General features: G+C 41.0%; 2 protein-coding genes across 3 annotated transcripts in view; both read right to left on the bottom strand.

The window, feature by feature from the left end:
* The window catches only part of LOC119739718 (AF4/FMR2 family member 2-like), a 28,158-nt gene that overhangs the window by 11,074 nt on the left and 2,346 nt on the right, over window positions 1–14,738 (bottom strand). The window contains exon 1 of one of the 2 annotated variants that reach the window (XM_038214746.1): window positions 329–607. The exons of the other annotated variant lie outside the window; for it this stretch is intronic. Coding sequence (XP_038070674.1) covers window positions 329–573 — 245 coding nt within the window. The 5' untranslated portion in view covers window positions 574–607. Of the gene's footprint in view, window positions 1–328; window positions 608–14,738 lie in introns of those variants that run through there. 2 annotated transcript variants of the gene reach the window in all.
* Window positions 3,196–7,068, bottom strand: LOC119739720 (insulin-like growth factor-binding protein-related protein 1). The gene is made up of 2 exons (XM_038214752.1): window positions 5,311–7,068; window positions 3,196–4,643 (listed from the first exon to the last, which is right to left on the bottom strand). The coding sequence occupies exons 1-2, from the start codon at window positions 5,804–5,806 to the stop codon at window positions 4,291–4,293; spliced, it is 849 nt and encodes a 282-aa protein (XP_038070680.1). The 5' UTR covers window positions 5,807–7,068; the 3' UTR covers window positions 3,196–4,290.

Below are 14,738 nucleotides of genomic sequence, written 5' to 3'. Positions count from 1 at the left end.
AACGTGTTTGGCTCAACCCGTAAAAAGGTCTGAAACGCAAACGAAATGTGGCTGCAACTTGAAAGACAATAAATTGCTCAGACATAAAGGTCTTTAAATCAAAAATGGGAAAAAAAACTTGCAGGGGTCTTTGTATTTTTGTAACTGAAACAAAAACACGTTTTGATCATCAAGGGCAATTTGGCGTAACCTTGGCAACGTCTTTGGACCTAAAATCTACAAAGTGATTATTTATTTCAACCCATCTTCACATCTGATCAATTTTGCTTCATAACGAGATGAAAATCTCGTTGAAAACATCAACAAGCTCATAACTTGAGATACCTACCAGAACTGCTCGTAGGAAGTCCTCGTATAAGCGGTTAGCGGGCGCGTGTCTACATTCCCACGGTGAGAAAACGATTTGGCAGAACTGGAGTCCGCGGATGAAGCCTTCCGCGTTGAAATCACCGACGGCGCGCTCTCGACTCGGCGGGGAGGACCAAGCTCTTCTCGGGGGAGACAATCCGAAGGCTCGCGCCGGGGGCGGCAAAGAGTTTGGATAAAAGCTGGGGCACCGGACTCGACTCCCATTTTATGGACATGAACTAGCTGCTCTACCGCAAGCATGCACAACTTATGCTGATATCCTTGTTTTACTGATGTCCTTATTCTAGCTCTATCAGTAGAGCAACAAATAGCCCCGGTGTCAGTGACACGCTGCTATGGCAACGGAGGTTGGCAATAGTCTGGCTCCGTGTAGTGTATTACGTTTAGCGGGCTACTCCTAGTTCGATATCAACGTATAAAATCTCGGATTTCATGCACTCTGCGTGAATGAAACAACCTATCCCTAAGTAACAATTAGTGTTCATTCTCAAGAAAATAGACGTCAAATAGGTAAGATTTTTAAGCGTCTTTTTTTAGCTGAAAATTTAGTCTAGATAATTAAAATTGTTTACGATTGGAATAAATTCTCTGCAGTGCAAAGGTTTTATTGACCCGTTTTGTGTTTAAGCGTTATGCCGCATTCACATGCAAAATTAGACATCATATTAATCATTTTTTCATTGTGCCTTATCGCTCTGTGGTGATTGTACAGCAGTCGTTTTTACAGTTGTTTGATTTCACTGATGGATGACCAGTTCAAACAACAAAACTGAGGGAATATCTGCCTCCAATCTTTGGGTGTTTCTGTCCCTCCGGATTTGAACACTCGACGGTTGCTGAGAGTGAGCGGTGTACGCCTCAGAGCGTGAGAGCGGAAAACACGCAGAAGTTCATTGAGTTGTGTTTGGTGACTTGTAGTTCAAGTACAGAGATTGGACGCTTGCTCTTAACTTTGGAGTAGAAATCCGTGTTAACTACATGTAGGCTATTTTGACTATTTAGGCCAACTAGTTATCAGAAAATTGTCACTTAATTCCAGTATTTACACCAAACTGTCCACCGTGACTTCGTTCCCGATGATAAATATTTTGAGCAGAAGATAAGAGTGTTAAATGTGTAGATGGAATTTTGCATCGGGGTGACGTAAATTCAATTTTGTGCTTTGCCCAATAATATATACATGTATTGTGTGGCATAAAAGTAATTAAATCATGAACATGTACCGTTAACAAAGAATATAGGTATAGAACTATGCCCTCTGTCCCTAGTGACATAAATACCAAGGTAAAAAGCTGAAGTGATCGTGACGTCATCATGACGTGATCACTTCAAAGTATAATCAACTCCCCGATAAGTCATCGACACAAGTTATGAAAGACTCCAATCTCGACGCAGGGCGTGGGAACCTAAACCGCTGTAAAGTGATGAATTTGTCTTTATGATTGAATTGCGTTTAATTGGGAGTGCATGGTGGAAGAGTGTGTAGACAACGGGGAAATTACGCAAACCTCGTGCACGCATGCGCACTTGCAGCAACACAAATCCGTCACGCGAGTAAACTCAGACCGTTGACCGCTGGGGGCTGGGTAGCTAGCCCATCGTTGATTCACACGGCCGTTTTCTCATGGTAGACTGGTTTCCCAGCATTGTAACTCACAACAAAGACATCCTCAATAATTCCATTCCAATATTACCCCAGGCGCTTGTCAGATTAAAACCCTGGGAATAATCATGACATCCAATTAGACTCGTAAAAGTTCAAATCAATTTTATCCTCCTCACTTAATATCAATCAAAATAAAATCACGCGTTCAGGCGGTTAACCTTCAGTTATCAAATCGTCAAACAAATAAAATATTGCACTTGTCGGTTTGTATAGTCTCGGCAATTTGGAAAGAACGCCCTGTAAATGTCCTTATGAATGATTATCAATTGTACGCTTTGTGACGGGTAGTTTTGTACAAGTTAATCAAGCAGGCGTGTTATGGTTGATGACCAGTGTTGTCATGGTAGCACATTGAAGTCTTAGTACTCGGAATTAACGTAGTTCGGGCAGCGCAGTGACACGACCAGACTGGGGTTAAACCGAAATTTAAAAAATTGGAGCCCTAGCGAGTGCTAGACAGTGTTGGTGATCGAATAACTATAGCATACAATTGAAATGCATTATTTCTTGGCAGTATTTGCCCGATCATTGGCCATGCGCCAACTGAAGTGTCGTACAGAATACGAGCAAGCCCAGGTCACAGCCGTGCTTGTCTGACGTGGTCGGGGCTAGATAGGCACCCTCTTCTGAAACCTCGCTGTTGTGTCAAGTGCCGTTCGGTGTTTACCGTACTCCGAGGGGGGAGTCGAGGTAGGGCTGTAAACCGTCATGTATTCCTAACAGTAGCGTTACTTGATTCAACATACATCGACCCACTTGACCCAGACACTCCTCTATATCCATGACTCCAACATGTTTGCATAAATTGAAGGAATATTGACTAGAACAGGAAACTGGTTTGGCATTACTTGTAAAATTGGTTCAAGAGCAGAGGAATCAATATAAACGTTCGAAGAGGAAGCGGAAATACCAAGCAAATTTACTATCGCCTGTTCTCTACAGCTGTCTTTTTCCCAAGAGATTGCGCGGTTTAAAGTGTTGAGATTTTCTGGCAACGATTTTTCAAATGCCAAATAGACTTCTAGCTGCCAAGATCGACTTAATCTTTGGCCGAGTAGGCCCTTGCAAAGCGACCGGTGTCTGTAAGCATTTCTGCCGCAATAACAGCTGGTGATTAATCTGAATATTTAAGTAACAGAAAATTTACATAAACACGGTTGTTCCGTTCGAACGTGAGTTTTTAAATGAAACTTACAACACTACAAACCATTACAGAGTATTAAATCTTTGTAGACAGATATCGAATTGTGATAAGCCTTGGCCAGGCACGGTATCAAAAAAAATAATGATGAAAGCGACAATAAAAACAGTCAATTTCAAAATTTAACCCAAATGATTTATATGATGTATAACATTTTACAAAATCAAATGTTTGTTTAAATTTTTGCGTAAAGAAAATTGAACAATTATTGAACTGAACGAAATACATTACCGTTTGCCTTGAGTGCACCCCCCCCCCCCTTGCAAAAATGTGTGCACCCCAGGCGCCCCCACCCAAGAAGTTTGTCCCTAGTTGCGTCACTGTGTCCCCCTGTTAATCTTCCAACTTATTCGTGTTAAAATAGTACAGTGGAGTCGTTTCCACGAATTGAGTATACAAAAGTAATGTACTAGTCAACTAAAGTGTTACATAAACTACAAAGGATATATAGCACATTTTCACCATCACAATTTGTGTGGATTATAATAATAGTCGTATTAAACATATATGCTTTGGTACGAGATTGTTAAGTACATTTCTTTTTAACAAATGTTGTTAGCACAAGTTTGGTAACAATTCAGATTATAAAATGATTAAGCTTTTATAAAAAGATGCAACTTGAGTTTGCAACTTTTAGGGCGCCCTCTTTTGACTTGAACAATACCAGACTTGCCTTTTCTTAATCACGTCAAACTTTAATCTGCACCGTTTGCAATTTTATTCTAATCATACATCGCCATTGTATGATTAGCCTATATGCAATGCACTAAACTAGTTGCAGCATTTGATCACTAGTTTGTAAATTGTAACATAAACACATAAAACGAAATGAATATAAAACCAATACAGCTAGCCATTTGTATCTAAAAAATTCACGGTTTTTTTTATGCTGGCAGCTAATATAACTTCAGGTCTTGTATTTTTGTAATCAAACAAAGTTAGGGCATACGATATTCGCATAATATGTGAGCTCTGGGCCTTGTCAAGCTGCCTGTTATTTTCAGTCCTTTGTCAAGAGAGGGCGCATGAGACATAAACAGAATGTCTACGGTAATTATTCGGCTGTTCCTATTGGATGAGCTCTCTCCACAACTACAATGCTGGCCCTTCCGCTGTCCTGACCAAACTTATTCACCCCCACACACTCGTACTCGCCGCCGTCTTCAACCTCGAGCCTCATGACCTGCAGCCAGCCCGTAACCTCGTACTCTTCAGGACCGCCCCTGGTCTGAATGGTCACCCGTTCGCTACCGCTGTCACCGCTGGGTAGGAAGTCGCCGGGGCCGTCAGGTCCGATCTTACGCCACTCCACCCTGGGGACGGGGTTGCCCATCACTTCGCATTGGAGATACACGTTCCCTACGGTTGAGTTGGTGACGTCATTGGGCGGTGTTACCACTGTGGGGGCTTTGATAGAAAAAAAAAACACTTGAATTTCAAGCACGCTTCTTGTGTGCGTAATTTCTATAATTCTGAGGAATCTTACATCACATTTACTCAACCAATGATATGCTTAACAACTGTTGACATCAGTAACTAAGAGAAAATATAAGCAATACCAAATAACCAATACCCAATGACAGAGTAATAAAATATCAATATTTAATTGACATTGTTGTGATGTCCGAATTTCAAAGCGGTCAATTAGAGTGAGGTCAGTATGGAGTTGGATATGTCATGCTGTGCATCATATCAACTCAGGAACAGACCGCTTGACAGCATAAACGCTTAGATAAGCACTTCTTTTGCAAGGGTCACAAACATTTGGATTGACCGAGCTTATTTGTAATGTTAGCATGTCTACTTCTCTAATATTTTGCTTGTGAAGTTTGGTTCTGTACCCAAGGGAAAACACCTCATTTTCAAAAATACGGCCACGTCTGAATCGGGTATTTTGCGGCTGAGGCTAGGGCTTTTGCCATTGACGGCAAAGGGAGAAGAGCCCTAGCCGTAGCAAAATGGCCGCTATGATACGGACTCGGGCTTTACCTTTTTCACCCAGCAGCACTTTAATGAAGCAATCAAAATTTAAGAAATTTATTATTAAAAACGTATAATGAATCATTTGCCCTACCTCCTTTACACATTCCCGTTTTTTTCGTCTCAATGTTTCGGCTCGTCTCAAAGGAAATCTTCTGCATCCGACACTCCGTCTCGTACGTCACCCCATCAGAACCACACACCATCCCTTCATCCCTACAGTAGCAGATCATCTCGGGCTTGGCCCCTACCGGTACTCCGTAGTTAGCCCGGCAAGTCAACCCTTTCCCGCACAGACCAAAGTTGTGTTTCTTCTCAGCGAGTTCCTTGACGGAAATATCTTCGGAATCGCAGAACTCGTACTCCCCGTTGCCGCATCGTTGACAACATCGACACGGGTTCCTTGTATCATCCACCAGGCCGTGTGGACACTTATCCTCGGTGACCGGCTCACAAATCACCCCCTCGCAACTGCATTCTTCTGCTGGAGGCTCGATCGCCTTGTCATTATTTTCAGCATCTTGGGAGACGGTGAATTCTTGCAGCAGGAGAAGAAGTAATGCGAAGAACACAAAGCAAAGAATCTTCATTTTGACAAAGAGGAAATTGAACCGTACTTGCCGAAACTCGGGAGCAAAATAGATGGATTGAAGAAATTGTGTTCCTCGTATTTTTAGACTGTTCAACTTGATGAGCTCATGTGCAGACCATTTCAAACGTCAGATAGCATCCAAATTCGATTACATGCATGGAAGAAGTTTATTTCTCCGCTCAAAATGTCGCCGAAAACTATTTTGATTTTGAGAACCGAGAGTTTTGGACGATTGGTGAGGTTTCGATCACTGCTCGACCGGCGAGCTTGCGACTGTGGTCTCAACCGAAACAAGAATGTAGCCGGCCGCAACCCGACCTCTTCAACGATGGTTCATCACGGCAGGGGTCCCGACTATCAGCCTATCACAAACCACGACCTATATCCAGCATAATCAATGCTAACTAGCAGGACTGGTACCCCGCAGCCATATTGTGTCCTGTCACAGCAGTCCGTTAGTTACCATGAGAATCTGAGATTTTTGGCGGTGGTCCAATGTCTGTTATTTCATCTTAATCACATATCGATGAAAAATCGACAAGTCTATCAAACATGGCCAGTGTTGACTGAGCATTCTCACAAAGAGAAATAAACTACACAAATTCCATTGGCAGGAACACACAGCATGCGCATGCATGTATTAAAAAAATCAATAAATGACTGTAAGAAACATTTTTAATAAATATATTTCAATTTTTATCCCGTATTTTAGGTTCCCATCGCTGAGAAGAAAAGCTCTTAGACTCGTTGTTGCCATGACGATGGAAACGAATTGTAAGGTATTCCTCTTCAGCCCAAAACAGGTAACACAACTTTCATAATTATATATATATTTTTTATTCGACAAGTGGTCCAAACTTCCATATCCTTGCTCTGAGGTCAGGGTTGCCGCGTAAAACTTGTTTTATTAAATATTACAATAGCTACCAAACGAAATATTTTCTTTTCGCAGCAAAGGCAATCGCTTCCCGAAAATCGATCAGTATCGAAAGTAAAGTATCGATAAAGTGTCGCGTGACATCGGTCAAATAGGCGATATGGAATCGATAAAGAGAATGAAACTGACAGTCTATCACAATCAGCCTCTGCTGGATAAACGAAAATCCTGCATCTAAATCTGTACGAAGGTTCGAAACCAAAACCTGACAAGAACGAAAACACAAACTCCTTCATCCAAACAGCTCACGGGTCGACAGCTGAGTGGAGTGATGTCAAGGACTCGGGGTCTCGAACTTCAAGTTTAGACAAAGAGTGTTCATTTCACGCTAGCCTTGACCAAGGCTATCAGCTTGTTCCCATACGAACTTGTTCCCGCTACCGCACACCGCGACACAATCACAAGTAGTTCTATACCGTTAGCCTCAACGACCCTTGCGTGTGCTTTGTGTGCATGTACGTACGCCCCACACACACTTCCGCAAACAGCCGTACGTACAGCAAGTCGAGGCGGAAGATAGCCTTGACGCAACCGTGGCGAATTCTTATGTGTTTCTTTATAGTTTCGACCGAAATCGGCCGAAAATTTCTGATGCGCATACATTACACGATATCCAATCAAAGCCCGTAAACTTTGACCCGCGATATACATATTCATGACCCGCAAATTACTGTATACACCACGTACATGTATGTTCACTCAAACCATGGTCCCATTTTAAACCATTTCTCCAGTTTTATTACAAACAAATAAAATATGCCGCTATATGAGTGAACAATTGTTCAAAATGATATATTTCCAATGTATTGCGAATTGGACAGTTCAAGACCGTCCGCCGACATTTTGTCGGTGCAACAGCGTACATTATCACGCCGCTACCTGCCCGTGCTATTCTGCCGGACAGCGAATGTAGGGAATAGGTCAACTCGGACCCAGGTCAAATTGTACCCATTTAATCGAATGCAGGTTAACTCGTATCTATAAGCACCCGTATGAATTAACTGCAAGAAACGAGCTACTGACTTTGAGATGGAAATATACGAAACTGTCAGGTACATGGTGAAAAAAAAACTCTCCCTTAATTCGTACCATGTGCAACATACATGTACATCTCATACGTACGACACATGTATTTTAACGCGTACGTATGAATCGTATGTCGTACCTACGACATACGTACGACATGTAAGTCGTAGATGTAAATCGTACGAGATACAAGTCGTTCTCACAAGATATGTTGTATGTACGACATAATCGACAAACAAGTCGAACATACGAGTTACAATTCATATTTTGTACACACGAGATATTAAGTCGTTTGTCGTATGCGAAATATATCGTACCCTGTCGACTCGACTTATGCACGACATATATGTCGTACCGGCACCTGTCGACATTATGTCATATGTTTGATATGTCATACCCTGTCGACATATATGTCGTAACCTGTCGATGATATTAGTCGTACCCTGTCGAAATATGTCGTACCCTGTCGATATATTAGTCGTACATACGACATATAACTTATAAGTTGTTCATACAAGTTAAAATCAGTCTTACAGAATAAGTTTGCTGAAGGAGAGATACCCCTCCCCCCCCCCCCCCCCAAAAAAAGTCAGCGGTAGATACATACTCAATAGAGTGTGAGCGCTTTTTTGGCCGCTGAACGTGAAAGCGCAGCGTGTCTCACTGCATGGCGCCAGCCGGGCCGGTGCCTACAGTGGACGGCCCCAACGTGGCCTCTGTGCATGGTGACATCGTTTTTGCCGGCGTGCGGTTTTGTACCGTTTGCCGTTTTTTGAAGGTCTAATTTTTCATCCTTTTCATTTCATTTTCGACCCAAACTATGTGTAACTTTATAAATATTATTCTACTATTATTTAAGATTTTAAGGGGGTGTTTTACAATAATTATTGTCACCACAGGCCGTCTGGTTTATAATCCTTTGGTCGTATTATGCAATTTAATAAATATTCATATTTTTGTCAGCCGTTATCCAATGAGAGAAGACTATTTACCATAGCGCGAACAAATTATCATATTCAGCATACACGGTTGCGTCAAGGCTATCTTCTGCCTCGACTTACTGTACGGCTGTTTGCGGAAGTGAGTGTGGGGCGTACGTACATGCACACAAAGCACACGCAAGGGTCGTTGGGGCTAACGGTATAGCACAACATTGTGTTGCTGCGCGCGCCGTGTGCGGTAGCGGGAACAAGCTCATATGGGAACAAGCTGATAGCCTTGGTCAAGGCTAATTTCACGCCTGTCAATTCAAACCGTGGGCAAGTGACAGGTTTGTGTTCAGCTCAAGACAACATTCCTCCACGCCATTAATCTACTCCTGCTCCCTAAATTTCAAAACAAATGCCTCGACTTCTAAAGCAAACGTGTTATTTCAGTACAAGTATTAAATAAACCAAAGTTAAAGGGAATATACAACATTTGCAAACATCGAAAAATAAAACTACCAAGTTTTTACGACATACCTTACTAGGATGTTGGTAAATGACTGTCTCAAGCATCTTGTAAAATTATGGCACCTGGTGTGAAGTCATTTTCGAGAAAATGGTATTTTTGTATACATTTCCAACGGTGATCGGCCGACCAGCGTTGGAAAAACCTAACTATTTTTCAACCACGGCTCCAAATTCACCATTTTTTTTCAGTCCAAATTTTGTTTGCTATTGGTTACATGTTCATGAACGGGTGCAGGCCAGCTAAGACTGGTTCCCTTGCCTTGCAATTTTCCATCATCTATAAATTGATCCATTTTATCTTTTGTGGAGTCAGGGAACCAGACTACTTGAACATTCTTGTTTTTCTTGGTTTTTCCAACCTTTTCGAACACAAAACTTCAGTGTAACAATATTTGATCTATTATACTAACCCCTCAAATAGTTCATTTCCGAAAATTACAGCAAAAGCCAATGATGTACATTCCCTTTAAACTGAAAATGATTTAAACTGCTGCAATCTGGTCACTTTCGCTAAATTCATTCACAGATTCTTTGTGATATTACTTTAAGGGACGGTGGCTTTTTTTTTCTTTTGGTGCTGCCCCAAACAGGCAAGTTGAGCCAACTGTTTCAAATTAAAAGCAAGGCTTAAGTAAAGAAGCGAGCATCTAAAATCAACAACATTAAGAACTTATTGGCCATTGTTCTTTAATTTTAGCTCACTGTCCAAGGTAACCGGCCGCACTTCCTATAATGATAATCCCAATGGATAACAATGGCATAGCAGGAAAACAATTGAAACAAGATGGAAACACTCGGAGTAAGAAAAACACTGAACATGAATGTCCTGACAAAAGTTACTGACCCTAAACCAAAAGAATGACACTTTTCCTTCTTCCTGTTTATACAGGTCCCATGCTTTGCTGAAGATTATGCGTCGTTTCGTTTTTACAGGGTGCTGCAAAAAGAAGGAAACCCACTTTTGACAGGAATTTTAACCTACTTACTTAACTTATTGGAACGCACTTTCGTTACATATGTGATGTAATTTCTAAAATAAACTTCTCAAATTTCGGTTGGCTTGTGGACCGACAATAAAGTCATTTTGCGATGTTTATATACTGGTTCCCTACTCTTGTCAGGGAGGACTTACTTGTGTGCAAAAGCAAAGCCTTTTTAGGGGGTTTCAGTCGCCCAAACTAGAAAAGACATATTCGTTAAAAAGACATAATTTGAAAAATCGTCGGGACCTACAAAATTATATTAGTTGAAAGCCACAGGCAGTCGTACATCGTTAATTCCAAAATGGATTGAGCTGATAAAAGTTGTCAATAAACACCGTGATTGTTAGTGTTGACCCAACACATACCATCACGTGGCCAGGTCACGTCCTAGGTTGTACTAGCGTGCCAAGAATGTCACAACAGCACATTAATCATTGCTCCTTCAGTTTCGAGTCCATTATTGCAAAAATGGCATTCTCTTTCCAACTGAACTTATACTGGCTTTACACCACACACCCGTATCGCTTTCCCTTGCGGAAAGAGAAGAGCCGCTGCAACGATCACGCCCTGGGGTTCATGTCGAAAACTATAAATACTATTTTTAATTTGATAGGACCACCCAAAGCTGCTTGAAAATAGGGATGGTTCAAATGGCAATTAGAACGTAGTTCTGGTGTGCCATTGCCAATTTGTGTCCCAAAAATCGAACAGAACATGAACAATTATGAAATAAACTTTCAAAGTGACCTTGGAGCGTTGTGAAAATTGTTCCTGAACTTGGAGTGTTTTATCATTGAGATCTATGGCACTTTCTTTACTGCATGGCTGCAACGTGATGGGAGTTCGGGCAGCTGGGAAGCATTCCAGTAATGGCTCCGTCACCATAATTTCAAATCGGATTGGGTTATAACTTTACTGACGTTTTGCTACTGGCTACTTTGATGAATATGTTGATTGCTTGACGATCATCTTGCGGCCTTTCTTTCTCATTTTCAAACCTCGGCTTCGTTTTGGTTTAAGTGGCAACATCTCTATATTTAAAACCGAGAAGCCTGTATTCATGAGCAAATTTCCATACCATAATCATGGGAATTGATATTGAGCTGGATAGCCAAGGTCAGGGGCCTAGAATCTCCTGAAACCGAAACCGATGTTGGATCCGAGGTTTGAAAAACCTCGTGTAGAACTGATCGGAGCAACATCACCAACAGAGGGCGCTATGGCGAGTTTACAACTGGTCGTTTTCTTCAAAAGACTTCAATTCCATTGTGATTTCACAAAGGTTTCAGATATAGAATGATGCCTGTGCAAAGAAACTTATCATCCGTGGCATCTTTATTTACATATGAATTATCGCTGTTGGTAGTTTCCGCTAGCTTGTCTCCATAGCAATCATAAACAGAGAAATCGATAGGCCCTACTAAAGAAAACAAGTCAATAAGAAAAGAAATCACATCGATCTTGAAAACCGAACAGGACGATCTGCCCCCCAAAAATCGATTACTTACAAACCGAGCTATCAGCTCGGGAAAAGCTTCCAGATTGCTGTTTTATTAATTTTTTAACGGTGAAAGTAACTCTGATTTCAAGATATCATAGGCCTATCTCGAGCCATTTTCATGAGCTGTATGCTGGCTAATAAACAAAATTCCTGTTTTTTCCCTCGCGGCCTTCCACCTCAGTGGTCCGGGTTCGATTCCTGCCCTGCTCCGCATGTATAGATTGGGTTGTTCGCTACCTGACTCAGCGGGCTTCCTCCAGAATATTCTTCTGGAGTTTTCCTCCGTTGTCTAAAACTGTAATGTCTTCTCATTGTCTCCTCTCTACAGGATTCTTCAGGTTTGTGAACTGCAGTGCCTATATGGCACTTTTGAGGAATCCTTGGTTTCAGTACTAGAAAGAAATCAATGTACACGACTGAATTTCGCTCAGCGATGTAAAGCAATATTTGCTTTCAAAGAACTTGCTAACATTTTATTCCAATCAGTCCCATAAATTAAAACACATTTTACACCCCAAAGCATTGTCTTTGCAGGATTTTTTTTTAATATACAGGCCCTACTCTTTTGATATGAGCAAACGTTTACTTGCCTTGCAAGGAGTTTTCGGCAGATAATTTCTTGTTCTTTATATACCTGGCACATGTCCACACATAACTATGACAAATTTCGCTGTATTTATCGTCTGGTTTCTAAGAGAATTATTTCATTTAGCGCATGTAAGAAATTAAATAGCATATCCCCGGCCCCCAGCTTACAGGAAAGCAACGCATGCATCTTCCCTGCGCTTTAAAGAGAAGTATAATGTCCACAGATCACATGCTCACTACATGCTCACTACTTTAATAAGTTTGCTCCGCCGATGACAACAAAATCCTTGGAAAGAATTGATGTCTATGTTTCTACGTGCATTAGTACAAGAGTTTGCAAACACACCACTCCAACACTACCTCAAGCAGTCCCGCAGGTATCTGTTCCCCCTCCCCACTTGTAAGGCACCCACAAGCAAGATAACTTGCAAGTGACAATCGAAGAAACACGGACATTGTCTGAGAGGTTTTTGTCAGGGGAATTCTCCTTAACACCAGGCTTCTGCCTTTAGGATATGCATGGAGGATATGTGAGGGCTTGGGTAAATAAATGGGACTTATATAGACCCACATGTTGGCTTAAAGGTGCTAAGTCTTATCCTGAAGGGATGTAATGGGCCGTGATTGGGCCCCTGACGTAAAAACTTAGCAGCCAACAGACAGTTTAAGATGTGTATTTTAATATTGACAGCACTTGTGAGATGCTATATATAAAACCACAGTGAACATCTAGATTCTTTGGAAGAGTAATATCATATCACTTTCCGTTTTTCTTGCGTTGCATACTTCTAGCTGTTAAAATGTTTGTGGTCATTATTTTGTCTGTGCGTCCGATCAGGTTACAGAAAATAACTTCGCCAACTCCTAAAATGTCCGTTTGTGCATGGAGGAATAAAAACATTCTTCCATGCTTTGCGTTACTGAGTGTTTTTTGTGTTCGCTTTAAATTATGGTTTAGTTCTTACTTTCTTCCTCTGATTATACTTTCAAAGGTGTGTTTACGACTACGAGAACGTGTTAATGTTAATTTTACAAGGCCTAAAGCGCACCAATGTAGGTTTCCTTTTCTGAAAGGACTTTTCATTCGTAAGTTTAACGCAGAAGTGGGTTTCTATTCCTTTGTTCTTTATCATCGCCATAAAGCCAGAGGTCATCACCATGGAAACGGAAGACAGCCATGTAAACAATCCTTGACCCCAGTGTCAAAAAATGTCCCCCAGATGGGATCCCTATAGAAAATGCATTTTAAAGTATGTCTATTTTCTCCATTGTATGTCCACTTCCTTAAAAGTCAACTCAGTCGACTGGAACAAATATGTTCCACATGAAAAGTGGAACTTTGTAAACACAGACGACAAAAGAACCAATAAATCATAGAACTAGCTATAGTCCCAGTAATTATATTTATTTCAATCGAACACCCCTTATCTGACGGTTGAAATGTTATTTTGGGTTTGTGCCCTACATTGGGTTGCATCTGTTCCTTGCTCTATGGTTGCATGAAACGCCATTTCCGAATGAATTGGAGCAGATGTTAGTCAATGAATATCAAAGGAGTTACATAAAAACAATTGCAGAAATGTCACTTCATTGTTCACTGCTTGCGATCTCAAACAGTGTGCATTCACACTCCAAATTTATAGATTTGCCAATCGGTATTTTTGTAGACCATGTATCCTCGTAATGGATTTGTGCCTTTTTAAAAACTATTTGGGACAAGTATTGCCGTACCAGGAAATATTGTTGACAGGCAAGCGCGGCAGACTAACAAAAACCACTGGCTGTTTATGTTACCAAGGCATCAGCCCAAACTGCCGGGTGACTGGAAGGCTGTAGACTAATAAATTAACTGGATGTTGCTATAAATCCTTACGAATATTTTACAAATTCATTCAATTAATACGCATTCATAATTGTCACGTCCCTAGCAACTACACACGTTAGGTTACATGCACTGTTCTATAAACAAAGTCCAAATCATCCTAAAGTTATCAATAACAACGATATAAAGCCCACAGCTTTTGAAATATGGCATGTCCGGCAAATCTCGAGTGTGTAACTAGGAATTCAAAGTCCGATCGGTTTGTTGAACTATAGGACCGTTAGACGAATTTTGAGAGTTGTATCGTTGGAGAATAACGACCACGGTGATAAAATAATATCGTAGTAATATTTTAAACGACATAGTTGAACATTTCCTCCCATAAATTGCAAATTTATGCCAGTAATGACCCAAGTAATGTCTGACACTTTTAACTTTATTCTTGAGCAATAATATAAAGCCGAAAATGGTATTTACGGTAACTTCCTGAAAATTATTCTGGAGGGTTAATTAGAAAATGTGTTCACAATTTATGTATATTTTAATACAAACATCACACAATTCAGCTGTCCACCTGAGCCTATTTGATCATTCACTGTCCAAATATACAATGAAACGG

Source organism: Patiria miniata, unplaced genomic scaffold (genome assembly GCF_015706575.1).
Source record: "Patiria miniata isolate m_02_andy unplaced genomic scaffold, ASM1570657v1 HiC_scaffold_4, whole genome shotgun sequence".
In the NCBI taxonomy this organism is placed as follows: Eukaryota; Metazoa; Echinodermata; class Asteroidea; order Valvatida; family Asterinidae; genus Patiria; species Patiria miniata.
This window is presented reverse-complemented; position numbering and strand designations above follow the sequence as displayed.

Coding starts and splice junctions, on each gene's coding strand:
- LOC119739720 (XM_038214752.1), bottom strand. CDS start 5,806: ATGAAGATTCTTTGCTTTGTGTTCTTCGCATTACTTCTTCTCCTGCTG. Junction 4,644..5,310: donor AACGGGAATGTGTAAAGGAG/GTAGGGCAAATG, acceptor TTTCTATCAAAG/CCCCCACAGTGGTAACACCG.